Source organism: Monodon monoceros, unplaced genomic scaffold (genome assembly GCF_005190385.1).
Source record: "Monodon monoceros isolate NGI ecotype Baffin Bay Population unplaced genomic scaffold, NGI_Narwhal_1 Super_Scaffold_4, whole genome shotgun sequence".
NCBI classification, from domain to species: Eukaryota; Metazoa; Chordata; class Mammalia; order Artiodactyla; family Monodontidae; genus Monodon; species Monodon monoceros.
In genome coordinates, this window is record NW_021703781.1 from 73,042,819 (window position 1) to 73,060,904 (window position 18,086).

Consider the following 18,086-nt stretch of genomic DNA (forward strand, 5'->3'; position numbering starts at 1 on the left):
ACCAGAAGATACGTAGCTCCCCAGCCCAGCAGTGGTCGAAGAGTTCCTTGTGGGGACATCATACCAAGTGATTCTGTGATGTCTCCCCTCTTGGCTCACCGTTATTGCCCAGACAGTGACAAATTTGGTCACTGTCTGGCCAGAGTCAAAGCCCACGCATTGTAGGTGCCTAAAAAAAATAAGAGGAAAGAGACCATTCTACTGTGTCCAGAAATAGCGAGAGGGGCGGAAGAGTGACATTCCCATTGCTCTTTAGAGTCACGGTTTAGCTTGGCTTCCACCCACCATGACCACTAAAGTGGTGGTTGAAGAGGCTATGATATATTTTGAAGCCAGGGTACATCTCCGTGGTCAGAGACAGAAAATATCAGTGGGTTTAAGAAACATTGAAATGATTCAGAGAAGCAAGTCTGCGGCGGCTCTTAGAGGAGCCATTTGGGAAACATCCTTTACAGAGCTGATTCCATGGAGAGCAGCACCCAGTTCTCCTTCTCCCTTCTTCCTGATGAGATGCCTCGTGCGGCTGCAGGCACAGTGTGGGCTCTGGAGCCAGGACCCAAACCTCTCGGTGGGCCACTCGGAGCCCTGCCACCCAGGAGTCAGAGCTGCTGCCTCCTGAGCCCATTACTGTGCCCAGGCACTGCTCTGTGTGTGGTCAGCTCAATAATGGTCCCCCAAAGATGTCGACATCCCAAGCCCTGGAACCTGCGAATATGTTAGGTTGCGTGGCAAAGGGGAATTGAGTTTTCAGATGGAACTAAGGTTGCTAATTGAATGAGCTTGGCATGGGGAAGTTATCTTGGATAATCCGGGTGGGCCCAATGTAATCACAGGATTCTTCAGTGCGGGAGAGGCAGGAGAAAGAGTCGGAACCAGAGAGAGATTTGAAGATGCTGTGCCGCTGGCTCAAAGACGAAGGAAGGCGCCACAAGCCAAGGGATGCCAGTGGCTTCTAGAAGCTGGAAAAGGCAAAGCAATGATTGTCCCCTGGACCGTCAGGAAGGAGCAGGGCCCTGCCCGCACCTTGATGTTAGCCCAGTGAGATCCATTTTGTACTTAGGACTTCTGGAGCAATAAGATAATAAATTCGTGTTGTTTTAAGCCACCCGCTTTGTGGCAATTTGTTACAGCAGCAGTAGGAAACTCATATGACGTGTCGCCTCACATAGCCGTCACAAGTACCCTCTGAGCAACTGCTATAATCACTGCGTTACAGATGAGGGAATTGCAGCTGCAGGGCCAGTTAGCCTGCAGGAGGTTCCACAGCCAGTCTGGGGCAGAACTGACCCCTGCCCAGGTCTGACCATAGAATTGTGTGACTTTGGATAAGTTATTCACATTCCAGCCCTCAGTCAGGGCCGGGACTGGAATATGACCAGTGAGGCACCACCTCAGGTGCAAAATTTAAGGGGCACGTAAAAACCTCGGTCATTGAGATAAAATGTATTTTAATGCAATATTTTACAGTGAGAATTAATGCCAAAAAAACCCCATGATGAAGAAAACATTAAATTTTTAAATAAACGTAGGGTCAGTCCAATTTCCACATCTATAAAAGTAAGGAATATATCCCAACTCTGCAGGGTTGCCGTGTGGAATTAAGTTTAAAAAGTACGGAAGCGCCTTGGGAACACTGTCTCCTGGTAGGAGCTCATTCAGTGATAGCCGTTGTTTAACAGCAGCACAGCCAGTGGGTGAAAACACAGGCTCTGGTGGTGACAGGTGACTTGAGGTTCAGGGTCCAGCCATGCAGGTTACCAGCTGAGTGACCCTGAGCAAGTAACTCGATATGTGAGTCCACCTACAGACTCAGGGTGGTATTGCCTCCTTCCTAAACTCACTTTTAATTTTTCAGTTTTTTACACACAGTGTGGTTTTGGCTGTTCCTAAAATTACTTCTCAATCTTTTATTTTGGCCAGGTTGTTTACTTTTAGCGAGTTTCGCCTTCTGAAAACACTTCTTTTGTGGGTCTACTTGCAACTAAACAGCAAAACTCAGACAATGCCGACGTACGAAACTGTGCTCTCATTTTTTAGCAGGTAACGTGACTTAGTATTGATTGATGAATAGAACATACACTGTTTGTTTGCTCATAATATCATGGGGGAAAGCATCAGTGATATTATTTTTCATAGCATCATTCGGAGTGCATAGCATGCAGTTTTCTTATGGGATCTAAGATTATGGGATAACTTTGAACCACTAGATTACTTGAAAAAGTGAATAATAGGTGTTATAATATGAGATAGTCCTGTGCCTTTGAGCACGTGTTCTGTGTCCAGTAAAAGACATGATGCAAACGGTACACATTTTATTCAGGGAAGTTACCATACCGTACTGGCCTTAAAAATTTCATACTTAAAATGTACCTAAATCAGACCAGATCATTCTCATCTATATTTCACTAGTTAGCCTATAACATTCTGAATTTTCTGGACAAATGAAAAAGCATTTGAATGTACAAAGATTTCATAGCATTAATCCAGTCTCTTAGAATCTCTAAATTTATAAATTCTAAAAGTTATATATCTCAACATTTAAGTGAAAAATAACAATTATAGTATAAGAATGGGCACCATTTCATTATGCTTACTAAATGCAATAATTCTGATAAACACTTTCTATTTGTAATCTCATTTAATCTACGTAGTACTCAGGGGCTGGTTTTATTATTCCCATGTTACAGATGAGGAAATTGAAGTAGAGATGAATACCTTGTCAGAGATCATACAAGTGATAAGGGATGGAGCCTGACTTGAACCCAGACCTGCCAAATCCCAAGACACTTTGCTGCCCATTCCTAGGATGGCAGGGAGGGTTTCTCTCTTGTGCCCGCTGCAGCTGGTTCAGTCGTGAATCCCTGGCCATGGCGTCTAGAAAGATCCTGAGGCTGCCTCTAGGTTCAGTGTTGTTGTTAGCCAATTACTTCTAAAATTGCCTGGCAGTGCATCTTCTTCCCCTCCCTGTGTCCTCCTCTGCCTGTGTTTTCTGTCTGTTCAACCCCACTGGCAGCATCAGCTGTGGCAGCGTGGGACAGGGGGACAGGGTGGGGGTGAGGGTGAAAGCAGTAATCCATCTGGTGTCTCTTCAGCTTCTATTGAAACTTTGTAAAAACACTCGCATCATCCAGGCTGGTTGCAGAGTGTGATGGCCCTGTAGCCAAAGACAGCGCCAGGAGGGTCCGCCCTAGACGGGCAGGCTTACCTTCATGATCAGGTTTACGTTCTGTTCCCCATATCAGCAGGGACGGGGGCTTCCAAGCAAGATAAGGTGCATTCAAGGGAGTCAAGCGATTCCTTTTCTTTTGCACGTGTGACTTTAGCGGATAAACACATCTTCCACGTGTTCGTCAGCACATCAACCTGTTTAAGCCAAGTTTTGCTTGCATTGTTCTGAAGCAGTTAATCCTTTTCTGGAACATCTGTGCACCGTGTCAAGTAAAGAGCCCCTTTTTCCTGTCTCGTTATTTGCGGAAAGCAATGTTCATTGCCAGAATGACATGTCCTTGCTTAGTTTCTATAGAATTTGCTTTGAACCCAAGCGTCTTAGATACACCCTCCCCCGCTCCTTTAATAGCCCAAGAGACACTTTTCCTGATGAGTCATGCACACCAGGAAAAGTCGCTGTTTGGCACCAGGTTAGCTCTCCTACTGGAAATGTCTAGAACTGGGAGATAGGAAATGAGCTAGAATGTGGGTGATTCATTGGAACTGTGTTTTTACTGTGAGAGATACAAGTGGGAGTGAGAGAGCGAAGGCATGTGGCCTGCCTGAGCTGGGGTCTTCAAGGCTCCCCCCGTCCTCGGGTGTTCCTTACCAGCATAGCTTCTGCATTACTCCTGAATCGACATCGATTCCATTTTGACCCCAGACCTCAGCCCTCCACACGCTTTTCCCCAAGCCCCCCTGAGCCTGCAAGGTTTCCCTTGTTGGAAACCATTCTTGTGTCTCCAAATGGTCTCGCTGCCCAAGCTGGGATGCTGTCCTCTACCTGGAGCCGTGTTCTCTGACTCCTGCCCTACATCCCTTCTTCCCTCACTCCCTCTCCCTCCCTCCAGCAGGCTTGGTGTCCCCTTGGGAGAAAAGATGAGACAGTCTGGAGCTCAGATGCTCTTCCGCTCCGTGGTCACCCAGGCTCACCTCCGACTTTAAGGACCGTGGTCCATTTTTAGGATTGCGGGTGGTTCGCCTCCCGTCCCAGCTCACTCTTTGGCACCCATAAGGTGCTCCCTGGTCAATGGCCTCCACCTCCCAAGTGCTTGTCCCCTGAGTCCCCGAGGGACTCCTTAGCCGAGGGGTCAGCACTTGCTGCCCCAGCTCCCCTGACCCCAGCCCGCTCTGCTTCCTCTTCTGAGTCCATCCCGGAGGGGCCTCCCTAGGAGCCTTGCCAGCCAGGCCCTTCCGAACACCGTGGTGGGTGCATACGTCCTGTCTCCCTGGGTAGGTTGTGAGCAGCTTGTAGGAAGGGTTTACAATCCTTTATTGCATCCTCAGCTCACCTGGCACCGAGCACATAACAGCTTATGGAATGATGAAATGCCATCAAACATTTCTACAGAGCTGGGTTGCCCCAGCTGAGAAACGGGTACGACCATGCTAACGCCAAGTTCAGAGAACGCCGTGTCTGCGGCAGCTCGAAATAGGAGGGCTGGCAGACGAGTTTCCATTTTTACTGATGGGTAGGGCCTGTTTGGTGGACGAGACTAGGAAGAGTTCTAAGGCTTTCTCGAGGCTCAGTGAGAAATAATGTCTCGATAGTTTGGTGATGCCTACCCTAGACATGGGAGGGGGCAGCGGTGGTGCCCAGGCTCTGTGCTGGCCTGAGGATCCCTGGGGCTGAGCCTCAGAGCTGCTGGCCTGAGGGCTTGGGCTGCAGGAAGGCACCTCTGCTCCAGTGGTGGAAGGGGTGGAAGTGGTGGAAGTGTGGGAAGTCACGGTCAGCCTGGGCCGGAACTGAGTCACCAGAGGAGCTGAGCTCCACAGTTCAGTGAAGACAGAGGGAACAGCTAGTCAAGGAAGTTTCCACAGCCGCTGACAGGGACATTCCAGGAGCATTAGAAGGTGGGGCAGATGAGCAGACCCTGGGAGACAGTGCACAGGCTTGTGTATGAGAGCCAAGGAAGTTGGCTGTTTGGCCCAATTTTTAAAGTTTCATCTGTTGATGAAATAGTTGAAATGACAGAGTGGTTTATAAGGTATCTCCCAGGTGGGGGAGCAGAGGTCAGAGTGGACCATCACAATATGGGGACCTCCAAAATGGGATTGTGCTTTCATAATGTGGCGGCAGCGGGACAAGCTGCCCGAATGTTAGACCGACCAGGAATGAGGCAAAGCTGCAACTCTGGGTGTGGCCTTGGCTGGCCCAGTATCCAGAAAGGAGGGTTTAGAGCAGCAATTGAGTGAAATAGATCAAATACTCCTTTTCTCAGCTGTCTTAGCAATGTCTTGAGCTAGGAGGGAAGGTATTTGAATAGTTAACTCCTTCAGCACCGCCGTACCTGCAAATAAAGACATATGTCCAAGCCTTTTCTACTCATCTGTATTCTTTTATTCATTGATTTTTTTCATTCATTCAACAAATAGTTATTGAACATGTGCTCTATGCCAGGGGCACCGATGGACAGTGAAAGGGGCAGTTTCTCTGCCTAGCTCCATGTTTAAGAACATCTTCAAAGCTTATTTTCCTTGTTGTCTAAATACATCAATATAGAAAGGGAACACGCATGTGTGTATACACACACACACACACACAGCTGTTTTCCTGGCAGTGGTTAATTTAGAAATACAAATAGGCTGTCCAGAATTTAATTTAACATTTCCTTGTAAGAAAAACAAAAACTGTAAGCAAAACCACTGCCTTCATTTGTCCACAGAGGAAGTCATCATTTCGTTCCACTTAGCAGTCTGAGAAGTCCAGGGGGGCTGTAAAAATTCATCAATTGGAGAAGAGCCAGAGACAGGCAAATTTTCCACTTTTTTGTAAAGTTTGTTTTTTATGTGGACCATTTTAAAAGTCTTTATTGAATTTGGTACAATATTGCTTCTGTTTTTTATGTTTTGTTTTTTTGGCCCCGAGGCATGTGGGATCTTAGCTCCCTGACCAGGGATCGAACCTGCACCCCCTGCATTGGAAGGCGGAGTCTTACCCACTGGACCGCCAGGGAAGTTCCGGCACTTTTTTTTTAAGTACATTTTTCATCAAAATATAAAATACGTACAGCAAAGTGCACAAACCTTAAGTGAACAGCTCAATGAATTTCCACAAAGTGCACACACCTGTATAACCAGCACCCAGACCAAGAAGCAGAACCTGACCAGCCCCCTAATGTGCCTTATTTCGGTCACTACCTCTCGCACACCAAGGTGAACAGGTATCCTGGCTTCTTTTACTATGGAGATGTCTTGGCTGCTTCTGAATTTTAAATAGAATCTTATAGCATAGACTTTTAAAGGTCTGGATTTTTTTCACTCAACAGTGTGTCTGTAAGATCCATGCAGGGATGGTAATGGGCTTACTTGGGCGCCTTTTGCAAATTGGTGGTGGAGCTGGGTGGACCTGGGGCTCCTAGATCATCAGACACATCCTTTTACTTTGAGGTCTTCGAGTTAAGGGCAAGTCATGAACAGACCTGTAATTCTAGTCCTTAGCTGATTTGTTAATCCCTAAATGGGTCCCTTTCAGACACTGCAAGGGTGGATTCCAGCAACCTCACCAGAAGGAGGTCATTGAAAGCAGTCAGTGAATCCAATTTCCACACCATCCCAACTATTAGATTTCCCTGACCTCTGCAGCAGAGTCTCCTCCCTCCTATGCCCTGTCCAAATCTGACCCAGCTTTTATGGAGCTGGCCAAGGACTCCTCCAGGAAGCCTTCCTGGATCTCACCTGTGCACTGGACAGATTCCTTCTCTGAGCTTCTTGGAGAGAGAACAAGAGCATGTGCCGGCTGTGTGGGTGAGCACCGCCCTGACAAACCCAGCACCACCTCCCCATATATAAAACAAGGGGAGCCTCCGAGGAGAGCGGCCCAGCCATTCCCTGCACTCCGAGCATTCCAGCCCACAGGTGTCTGAAGGAAATGAGCTGTGATGCTGTGTGCCAGGGCGGGCACACAGCCATGTGTCTCTTGTGATTAATGGATGGCATTTGCAGATATAACCACGGAGTCATCATGAAACTGGGCACCCCTGGTGTGACAACTCTGATCTCTTTACCAGAACATTCATTTTGAAGTAGTCCATGAGTCACGGACATGAGGGTGGTTCAGTTGTTCTCTGTCAGAATCTCTCCACCAAGCCCTGTGCAGGGAGGTTGATATATTTCTTTTGTGTTTGTGTTTCTTGCCGTTTTCATTTCTTCTGTGTCTCTGACCAGCGGTGCTCCTATCCGCCTTAGCTTGGCTCCCTGGAAGCTGAATCTCCCTCTTTTCAAGGTCCCTAAATATTATTGATTCCAATTCCTTACTACTTTTGCACTTCCCTCATGTGGCTTCTTGGCTTTTCACCCAAACTGGGTGGCCCCAAGACGTCTTCTTCAATGGTAAGAGTGGAGACTTTGGAGGAACACAAGGAATATAAGTGTCTGGATGCAGGAGGATCTTGCAAAGGGCAGGTAGCATCATCATTACACAGAGTTTCTAGATGCAGTTCTGCCTTTGGGCAAAGGTCAGGACCATCTTCATCTTCATAGTCAAGATGACATTGACTGGGTCTCGACAAATGACCCAGAGGACTTGGCCTGACAAATAATTGTGGTAACAACAGACAGGACCCTGTGAGCATAGGAAAATTGGCATAGAATAGCCTGGTCTGTGCATGTATGTGTGGTGTGTGTGTGTGTGTGTGTGTGTGTGTGTGTGTGTGCATGCCCACACATGCACTGGGCTGGAACTGCATTCCTAGAAGGTGAAGTATGGGTGAGCAGAGGGATGGGATGGTAGGATTGAGCCTGGTGAGTTGGCAGGGACCAGCTCATTCATCCAATTAATTCACTTAACATTATTGCAAGCTGACTTGCCTGAGAACCAGGCACTGCAAAGGGTGCTGTGAATACAAGAGTAGACAAAACAGACAAAAATCTCCATCTTCACAGAGTTTACAATCTAGGAAGCAGAGACAAACAACACATTCAGTAAATGAGGTGTGTGTTAGCAGGTAGTGGCCCTGAGTCTGAGTCCCACTACTGCCATTTACTGGCTGCAGAGAACGATACCCCCTCGTCGGGCCTGATGTAGGTTCGTTCTGACTCAAAGAAAAGGCCCAGCACAGCACTTGGCAGGACGTCCTGAATGGCAGTGACATTCGCTAGGTGATGGTGGTGGCAGCGACATTCAGAACTGTTGTTTCCTTACCACACTTTGGCGTCAGGAACCAAGAGGACCATTTCCTGCTTCTTGGGTTTCAGAAGGCGTCTAGGTCTTCCACACCGAGTTACCTTTTGAAAAAAGCCGTGTTCCCTTCTCCCAAGTGTGTAATTTTTTTCAAACTTCACTTTAAAATATAAACTATTCTTTCAGATATTTTTCATAGAAACTAAGTAATTTTTAACTCTAATTTTTTTATTGTGGTAAAATATACATAACATAAAAATGACCATTTAAACCATTTTTATGTGTACAGCTCAGGGGCATTAAGTACATTCGCGCTGTTGTGCAACAATCACCATCATCCATCTCCAGAACTTGTTCATCTTCCTAAACTGAAACTCCATGCAAATTAAACAATGAGTCCCCTTTCCCCTCTGCCCATCCCCGCCGCCCCTGGCAACCGCCATTCTACCTCCACCTCTGTGAATTTGACTCTTCTAGGAACCTCACATAAGTGGAATCATGCAGTATTTGTCCTTTTGTGTTTGGCTTAATTCACTTAGCACAATGTCTTCAAGGTTCATCTGTGCTGTAGCACGTGTCAGAATTCTAGAGTATGCATTTAAAAGGCAAAAATTTGAAGTGCTGGGCTAATGGGGCTCTGAGTCTGAAAGGGTAAAGGACTCTGACAGATGACAGGCTGGAGGAGGCAAGAAGGTCGTGGCTGATGGCAGCTCTAAAATGCCAACCTGTGTCAGTCTGACAGAGACCTTTTCCTCCTGCCTTTCAGGAGGTCAGAAGGGAGGATTTGTCCCCAGGGTCTTGCAAGCAGAACCCAGAGCCGACCTGGGTGTATCTTTCAGTATCAAGGACCTATGAACTGTCCTCCCTAAGGGGGTCATGCCCCAAGGGTTTCCCATGAACTTTAGGAGGCAGACACCATGGCCGGAAGCTTGTCCCATAATAGTCAGTGCTAAACCCAAAGTCTTTGCAGAGACAGAGCTCAGCGCCTGGGGAAGCCATGCCAGCCTTTGTTTCCACCAAACAGCCATGCAAAGAGGTCCCGACACAGCAACCAGCTTCCCCCACTTTATGTTACATCAGGTGAGCGTGCTCATCCTTGGCCCAGAGAATCCAGATGCCGCGGCCCAGCAGTGGAGTTAAGCCGGGTTAGATGGAAACACGTGGGCTGTTCTCTGGAGGCCCGGGCAGCGTCCCAGCTCTGCAGCCATCCACCCGCCCGGCTCCAGGGGCAGGGTTACGCCCATTGGTTCAAGGCGCTGGACCACACTGCTCAGATGCTTTGGGATTTTAGAAAATCAGCGGCTGAGGCCACCGTTTACTTCCTTTGAGGTGGCCCGTGGCTCCAGCGAGTTAGAGGGTGGCAGCGATAATGAACGCCAGCAAGAACACGGCCATGCAACCTGACCGGCTCAAGTTCAGGTCACTTTCCTTGGGGTGAGGGGACAACGGTGGCAATCATGAAGCCCGGAGTACCACTAGGACCAGCAGCTGTGCCCGACATATCACAAGCTCTGTCACCTTGACTTCTCCCGACTACCCAGGGAAGCACGTGTGGCTGTTGTGCCCCCGGACAAAAAAGGAAGCTTGGGGAGGCTGGGTCACACGGCTGACGGCCGGCTGGCCCAGGACTGGAACCTGGTCTGTCTGACTCCAGGGCCCAAGCTCAGGGACCCCAAGCGTGGTTGGGCGATGCATGAGCTGACTTGTGACCTGTCCAAATCAGCCATCATCAGTGCCACTTCCTGTGATCCAAAGGGGTCATAAAGTCCAGTCACCTGTCTCAGCAGAGCTCATTCGGAGTCTTCTCGGGGAGAATGTCTGTCTGGAGAGGTCCTGGCTGACCGTCATCTGGCTGAGTGCCTCTCATAGGGAGACTCGGGGGCCTTGGGTCCCTCCTACTCTCCCAGCATCCTTCCCACAAAGCTGTGGAGTTGGCACCTGGGGGCTTCTGAGCTGGAGGGGAAATCTGTCCTCTAGATGGTCCTTTCCCTCCTGGGCTGAAATTGTATTAACCTGCAGCTCCAGCAAGTTCTCTCTCCGCAGGGGCCACTCCGGGCTGTGGGAGCCCTTGCCGAGGGTCCGGGCTCGTTCCCCAGAGCACGCAGCTGGGCTGGGGGTTCTGTGTCAGCTCAGCCCCTTCTTTCTTCCTTGACGCCTGCGCCCGCCATGATGCCACCTAGCCGATTCTTCCATTAAATGGTGAGAGAGAGGCAGGGAAGGAGGAGGCATTCACGACTGGGAAAGGAGTCAAGCGAGCGTTATTTGTCCAGCTAAGAGATCCGTGTTTCTCAGGGCACTGGCACGGCCCACACTAGCCCAGCTCCACCTGCCCTGGGTAATGGAGGGCTGGATCCAGGATCAATAGCCCTGCACTCCTGGAAGTATCAGCCCTCCTTTATTTACGCCTGGTCCGTCCACCCCCAGAGACAGCTCCCCAGTGGATTCTAATAAATAATCATTGAATTTGAATTCGCTCATTTGTCTTCGTGCCCCTCTCGCCTTTCACAACACCTCAGCATCCTTAAACTTCTCTCCTGGGACCAATGCCACGAGGAAGAGTTGGAGAGTCTCAGGAATTCCCAGATCTTGTGAAAACAAATGGCCCCCAGGCAGGTTGGTGGGCACCCCCAGCAGAGGCGGGACACGGGGCCAATGGAGTGTTCAGTCTGGCTGGGACAGGGTGTGATTTGGACATCACTCTTGATTCATGGAAAAATATTCTAAAAGTGCCTTTGGCCGGTCTCATACAGGATCTGACTTGAGGGAATGACTTTGTGTTTCCGAAGTCACTGGAAAAATTATCCCCTGTCGTCCCCATTTGTCAAAAGTGACCATTTTATGCAGCAAGTTGTTTCAAAACAAGACTGGATGTGTGCCTGTGTGTACATGTCTTCTCAAGGGGAGTGTGATTTCAACCCAGCCCTGACCTCAGCCACATGTGGAAATTAACCAGAGTTTAGTATTAACACTGTCCAGAACTGATCCTGGAACCAGCTGCTAATAACGAGTTACCCACTCATCCGACCTTTCTTTCTTCTTGATTCTACCAGAAAGTGCTTTGGAAGTGCCTAAACTGGCCACTTACTCAAAGGGCAGCATGTGTAGAGGGGGAATCAGAAACCCTGGGTTCAAGTCCTGGCTGAGCCGTTGTTTTTTCATCTGTAAAATGGAGCTGATGATACTTGTCCTGTCTCCCCCTTGAGAAGTTTGTGAGACTCAAGTGAGAAAACGTATCCTGAAATCCTCTGTACAGTTATGCGTTCCCGTCATCATTTAATGAGTATTTGTCGGGCACCTACTATGCGGTAGATGCAAGGGGAATATAACCCTTTGTCTCATTACAATCTCGGGGGGCAGCCCCCCTCTGCTTCCACACTCCCCACCCATCCAGAGAGAACCAGGCTCCATCTACCCCTGGCTGGTGAAACTGCTAATCTCTGACATGACTTTCACGAGCCCCAGCCAATTCCAGAAAGGAGTGTTCTGAAGGCCTTTTATTCCTCTTTGCACCTCTGCTAAGCTTCCCCAAGAAGTGTTGCTTTCTGGACCGGGATGTGGGACAGAACTGGATGCCGCTCTTCCTTTGCCTGCGTCTGCACGGCATCACCAAAGGTAAGCCCCAGCCCGTGGGAGCGCATCCAGGGGAGGCTGTTGGGGACCTGCCACACCCCTCAGCCACTCCTGAGGAAGCCCCACCAGACGTTTCCAAAGGAATCAGCTGAGATCTGGCTTTGTCATTTCCAAGGTGTGTGACTTTAGGAAAGTCAGTTGGCCGCCCGGTCTCAGTTTCCTTGTCTGTAAAATGGGGATAATCAGAGCTCCTGTAAAACATGATGATGAATGGAAGGGGCTTACCGATTATGAAAGTGTACCCAGCGCCCAGGGCTGCGTGTCGCCATCTAACCACATGCCCTGCCTCTTAGAGTGGCGTCCCCTCTGGGTCGCTCGCTTACTCGGCAGTTTGGGAGAAAACTGTGGGTCTGTGCTCCAGGCTTGAGTTTCCTCATGCTCTGGGCCCAGAACAAGGCAGCTGTGACTTGGAAAGAGAGGGAACTCTTGCGGAGTGTGTTTGGGGCAGCCCAGGTGGCCACCAGTGAGAGCTTTGCATCTGAAAGGATATTTGAGAACTTTTTCAAAGCCATTTCCAGTTATCCAGATAGAATGAGTAGCTCCAAAACCCACAAATGGTTGATGGAGCCCAGAGAGTTTGTCCACATTGCTTCTAGACACTCCAAAGACACTGTTTATCAGATCTCAACCCTCCCTCCTTGGGCAGGATTGTGGCCGGGGGCTGTGGACCCTTTGGGGGAAAGGGCCATGGGACGTCTCACTTGGGTTCCACACATCTAACGATTCCTGGGGCCCGGGAATGCCCGCCAGTCCTCAGCTCCCAACTTCCTCCTTTGTCCCTCCGTAAATGAGGTTTTTGCAGTTCTCTTATGAATAAATCCGTAAGAATGTCCCCTTTGTGCTTCTTCCAGGCAAGGGTCTGGAGGAGCTAAGGCACATTAACTTCTTCCCTGAATCCTGGCTCGTCCGGGTTATAGCCAACCATTACCTCGCGGTGAGTCGCCAGCTCAGCGCGGAAACAGTTATCGAAATTTATTGCCTTTGCTTTTTCTGGAGATGTGTTTTGCATTTGAAACCCCTGGGCCTCTGAGGTGGGGAAGTATCTGGATCCTTCCCCAGGGGAAGTGGGAAGAGCCAAGCCTGGAGGGGAGGAGAGAGGAGGCCCCGCCTTGGAGCCCAGGTGTTTAGAACATCTGTCCTGTTGACCCAGAGAGTCGGGGACAATTGGCCACACGGCCCTGCAAACAGAGTCCCCTCACAGATACAAATGTCATGTGCTTATTATTGAAATTTTTCAAAATTCAGAGAAACTGAAAGAAAGAAGACACATACTCTCAGACCCATCACTCCCAAAACAACCATCGCAAACATCTTATTGCATTTCATTGCCTTCTTTTTTAAAAAAATACACTCAATGAAATGTGTTTCTTATCACCATTTTTACTGGCTGCAAACTCTTCCACCAAGAGGATATGCTACAAACAGTGCTACTTGGCCTTTCGTTTATTGTAGAAAAGTCGTGGTGTTTCTAACTGCTATCTATTATAAGTAGGCTGCATGGTGAATGCATTTGCACGTAATGGTTTATTTTACTATACTTAGAATTATTTTCTCATAGGAGAATCTGAAGAGTAGAAAATACTGGCCCCAAAAGGAATGTGCACTTTTGTTCTTGATACATATTAGCAAAATTTGGACCAAATTACTCCTTCCCCAGCGATAAATGAGGTGCCTTTCTTTGAACAAGCTCAGCAACATAGAGCATTTTCCTTTCAGATGACTTGTGTCAATTGTGAAGTAAACAATGGCATCTCATTTTTGAACATGCATTCCCTTTATTACTAGTAAATATGAATATTTTTCCACGTGGCATTTCCCCCTTTGTGAATTGTCTGTGCAAACGGTTGTGCTTCTTATGTGTTTCCAATCATGCATTTTCAGAGATGAAGTGGGGCAGTGTTTGAGTTCTGAAGATTTATGAGTCACTGGTTGAAATTAAATTCAGCTCAACAAATACCTATTGTAATGTGCAAACCACAGGGCTCAGTGCCCCGTACGCAGTAGATAACCGCTCCGTGGAACCGTGCTTCTCTGGGACATAACTCAAAATTGTGTTCTAACAGAGCAGAGGGTGGAAGGGGCAACAGAGAGAGAGGGGACAGTCTCGGGGCGGGGGCTGGACACCTCAGGAAGTCCCCCACCTCCCTTTTCATGTCCTTCTGGCCCTGCCCACCTCCTTCCTTTTGCCCCCCGCCACCAATGTCATCCTCCGGAAATTTGCTCCCTCCCGGCCCCCGCCCTCACGTGGAGCCTGCCCTATGGAGCCGTACTTGCTCTTGACTTTACAGCCATGAATATTCTCTGCCTTGTAATCGGGATCCTGATGTACACATTTTATTTCTCAAGTAAGAAAAAAATGCTGGGACATTTTTCTTGTTCTCATCTTTGCATCTTCTGAGAGCATTGAGCATGGTACCTGGCTAGTAGGTTTTCAGTAAATACTGTGGACTGGATTCATGGGTGAACGTAGGCTCCAGAGACAGAACTCTTTCGAGCACGATGGGGGTTGTAGGGATCAATGTAGTGAAGATGATGTTGGGGGATCGGGCTGCTGGTAAGTGGTGTGTGTTTTCCTTTCAGCTGGAGAATGGGGGCGACATGGCCCACGTGAAAGATCTTACCACCCAGGGGGTGAGATTCGGGCTGCTCTTTAACCAGGTACTGACTGCTGGGCCCGAGCCAGGGGAAGAAACATCCCTTCCCGTGCTTGGTTAGAGACCTTTGTACAATGGCCACGCTCACTTCCGCCCTCTGGTAGGAAGGCCGGGGCAGAAGAGGGAATCATAGGGGTCTCTCCTGCACACTTGCCACCCTCTTAGAAGGAAAATGCACAAGACAGGGCTCTGGGACAGGCCATTCAGTCACTTGATGGGCACATCTACGATTCCCATGAGGGTGACCAACTGTCCCAGCTTTCCAGGGTTGGAGGTGTTTCCTGGGGATGCAGTACCTTTCTGTTCTAAAACCAGGAAAGGCCTGGGCAAACTGGGATGAGTTGGTCATCCTCTTCCCCACAAACATGGTGAGCTGCCAACTGCCCAAGAAGAGATTCCACTCTGAGCCCGTGGTTAAGGTTGCAAGGGCGACTGTTCTGAGCAACTCTTTAGATGGAGCCCAGAATCAAAGGGACAATGAGTTAGGGAGCTCGGCTGCAAAGCCTCTGGGCGCTCAGTCACCAGGGGAGCCTGAGTGGCTGGTGGCTGCCCTTTGTCTTGGGCTCCCTCGATAGGTACAATTCTCCAAGCAATGGCTGCGATCCTCCAACGTCACTAAAGCCGCCCCAGTAGTGATCTCAAAAGAATTCGTGTTTTACAGGTTTGGGGCCCTGAGTCTATCATCAGAGACTCCCCTCTGGATCAGGCCTGGATGGGCTGTGCTTGCAGGGACCTGCCCAAGTGGACAGATTGCAGACCACAGTGGCCACGATACCGTGGGCATGGAGGGTCTCTTAGGCCCATCAGATTGGAGCAAAATGCTTTGTTTCAAAGGTCTGCAGACCACGGGTCATCTAAGAATATGCCTAACTCATTCTTCTCCCCACTAAGGGGGGCATGCAGAGCAAATAGTATTGCCACTGAGTGCCAACCTGTAAGGATTTGTAAAGTCGCTACAGTTTGTCTCTTCTTTTGTTTCCCAGGCTAACATTGCTGTTGTGTTTTAAATCATAAATTAGTCACTTTAGTAGTTGTAGCTAGAATTGATCTTGCTATGTTTTCTTGCCTTTGAATACTGAAGGTTTTTACCCCTGTCACTTTGTTGCATATCTTCCCCCATTTAGGAATATACTACACATTCAAAAGTGATTGCCATATATGGATTCTTCTTTGAGATAAAGGGAATCAAACATGATACTACTTCATATAGTTTTCATATGCAGGTAAGAAGGACAGAGAGCACAGGAGAGCTATGTCTCTGAAACAGCCTTTGAGATTCAGAATCAATTCATATGGAATTAATAATAATTGATTAAACATTAATTACGAATTCATTTGTAAAATGTGTTGTAAGCCTGGTGCTGATCGTTCTCATGGTCGTGATGTCATTTGATTTTTGCACCAACATTGTGAGGTTGCTGCTGACCCATTCAATAGATGAGGATCTCAAAATGGAGTGTCTTCATGTTTGTATGGCCTCTGCTGGTAAGACCAAGGTTAAATGATAGTCCTCTGGAACCACGTGTGGGGCTCAATTCATTTTCAGTTTGTACATGCTGGGGGATGCTTTACAGGTAGCCATTCTTCTGTGGAGGTAACGCATATGCCCATAAAGGCAGAGGGAATGGTGTTCTCTAGGGGGCAAAGCGGAGGCTGTGAACAGGACGCTGGAAGAGTCAGGAGGGTGGATGCCTTCACCTCCATGCTCCTGCTGGACTTTCAGGAGAGGCAGGAGAGCTGGGTTTCAGAGTAGAGTCTGAATTCAAACCATCTGGTGAGCCGTTTGATCTTGGTGAGCCCAGGAACCTCCCTGTGTCCACTTTCTGACCTTTAAGTTGGACAAGGTAATACGACCTACCTTCCTAGGTTGCTGTGAGTATTAAATGTGTTAAATTGTGCAAAGGGCTTGGAACGGGGCCCTGATGGTGATGGTGACAGCTATGATGGTGGACCCCTACCTTCCACTTCGGGTTTCATTATAAGTCTCCAAAACTTTAAGCTCCTTGAGAAACCATATCTTTAATATCACCATATCTTTTTATTACCACTGCCAATCACAGAACAGGAACGTAGGGGTGGTATGTTTGTATTATGAGTGGATAAATGAATGAATGCATGAATGAGAAACCTGGGGTTTCGTCCAGCTTGGCCACTACCTCTTTATGTGTCCTTGAGCGAGTCACATCCCTTCTTTGGGCCAGTCCTCGGTCTTCAGTGACTCACGCATTTCCCTACATAATGGATTTTACTGGATGGAAGAGATGAATTATGTAACAACAGGAGTCGAAGTGCTCATATGAATACTATGTTGGTTTTTTAAACTCTGGCAAAGCGATGTGAAGGCCTTCCCGTTCAATATAGATTGACTTCGTGGTGCTTTCCTGCGTTGGCCAGACCCCAGTCCGTTGGCCAGTGGTTTGCTCATGGTGAGGGTTCAAATGCCAGCCGACTCAGCAACAGCTGCATGTAGGAAATGGGGCCACGGGGGACGCTCCCGCCCGGCACGCATCAGACAGGAGGGCCGGCGCGGCAGGGACCGCGTTTCGCTAACTCCGGGTCACCCTGGTTTCAGTTCCACCTAAGGTGGGTCACCCTCCTTGCAGAGAATAAGGCACACCGACTTGGAATTTGCCTCCTCCGTCTATGAGCACAGCCCCATCAGCCTGAGAGCAGAGCGCTTGGTGACGTACGAGATCAGAGCCCAGACCCTGGTGGACGGCAAGTGGCAAGAGTTCACGACGAACCAGATCAAGCAAAAGTTTGGGTTGGTCAAGTCGTCCTGCAAAAGCCACGTGAGTGCTTATCTTTTCTTTTCTCTTTGATTGCTCTTTTGCTCGTTCTCTGCTCCACACATTTTTGGGGATCACTGGCTTTATAGCTCCACCGATCTACGGGGGGAAATTTGCTCAGTTTCTTAAGGATTTTCGCAGCCCCAAATAATGCTAAAGAAAAACCTTGTAGGATGAAATCTGGGCATACTGAAAACGATAAGCCCAACCAGACTGCCTGATGTGGGCCACACCCGAATCGTTTTATAAATGTCGAAGGGGACTTTTAGGGAGAGGTGGAGTGTCTGGTGGAGCGTATTTGCTGCCAACACCACCTTTCTTGCCGGGACATCACCTTCCACCAAAACCCATGGCCCAGCCCACCCGCCCCTGGCTCGTCCAAGGAGAACTGAGGTCATCTGCCTCAGTGGGCCACCGCAGCATCCCGGTGGATTCAGTACCTGGCTTGGCTCCTGACGGCTGCAATCCAGAAATTGCTAGAGAGCCTGTCTGCAGTGCTGGGAGGAGCTCTTTGGTCTGTGAATTTAAGCCCTCGCTGCCCTGCAGGAAATGGGACTTGACCTTAAACCAGTGAGTAATTCTCAGTCCTGTCTGCACATCAGAATCACCTGGCCCTTTGCAAACTCCCCAGGCCTGAGAGCCACCCAGATAAGACCAGATATTCCATGGTGGGACCCAGGCATC

At 48.8% G+C, this 18,086-nt stretch overlaps 1 protein-coding gene across 1 annotated transcript in view; it reads left to right on the plus strand.

Annotated features, from left to right (window-relative positions):
• The window catches only part of BTBD16 (BTB domain containing 16), a 47,076-nt gene that overhangs the window by 28,438 nt on the left and 552 nt on the right, over nt 1-18,086 (plus strand). Inside the window, exons 10-15 of the mRNA XM_029201025.1 lie at nt 1,921-2,040; nt 11,850-11,941; nt 12,811-12,893; nt 14,540-14,617; nt 15,738-15,836; nt 17,217-17,405. Of these exons, the coding sequence (XP_029056858.1) occupies nt 1,921-2,040; nt 11,850-11,941; nt 12,811-12,893; nt 14,540-14,617; nt 15,738-15,836; nt 17,217-17,405 (661 nt within the window). The remainder of the gene's footprint in view (nt 1-1,920; nt 2,041-11,849; nt 11,942-12,810; nt 12,894-14,539; nt 14,618-15,737; nt 15,837-17,216; nt 17,406-18,086) is intronic.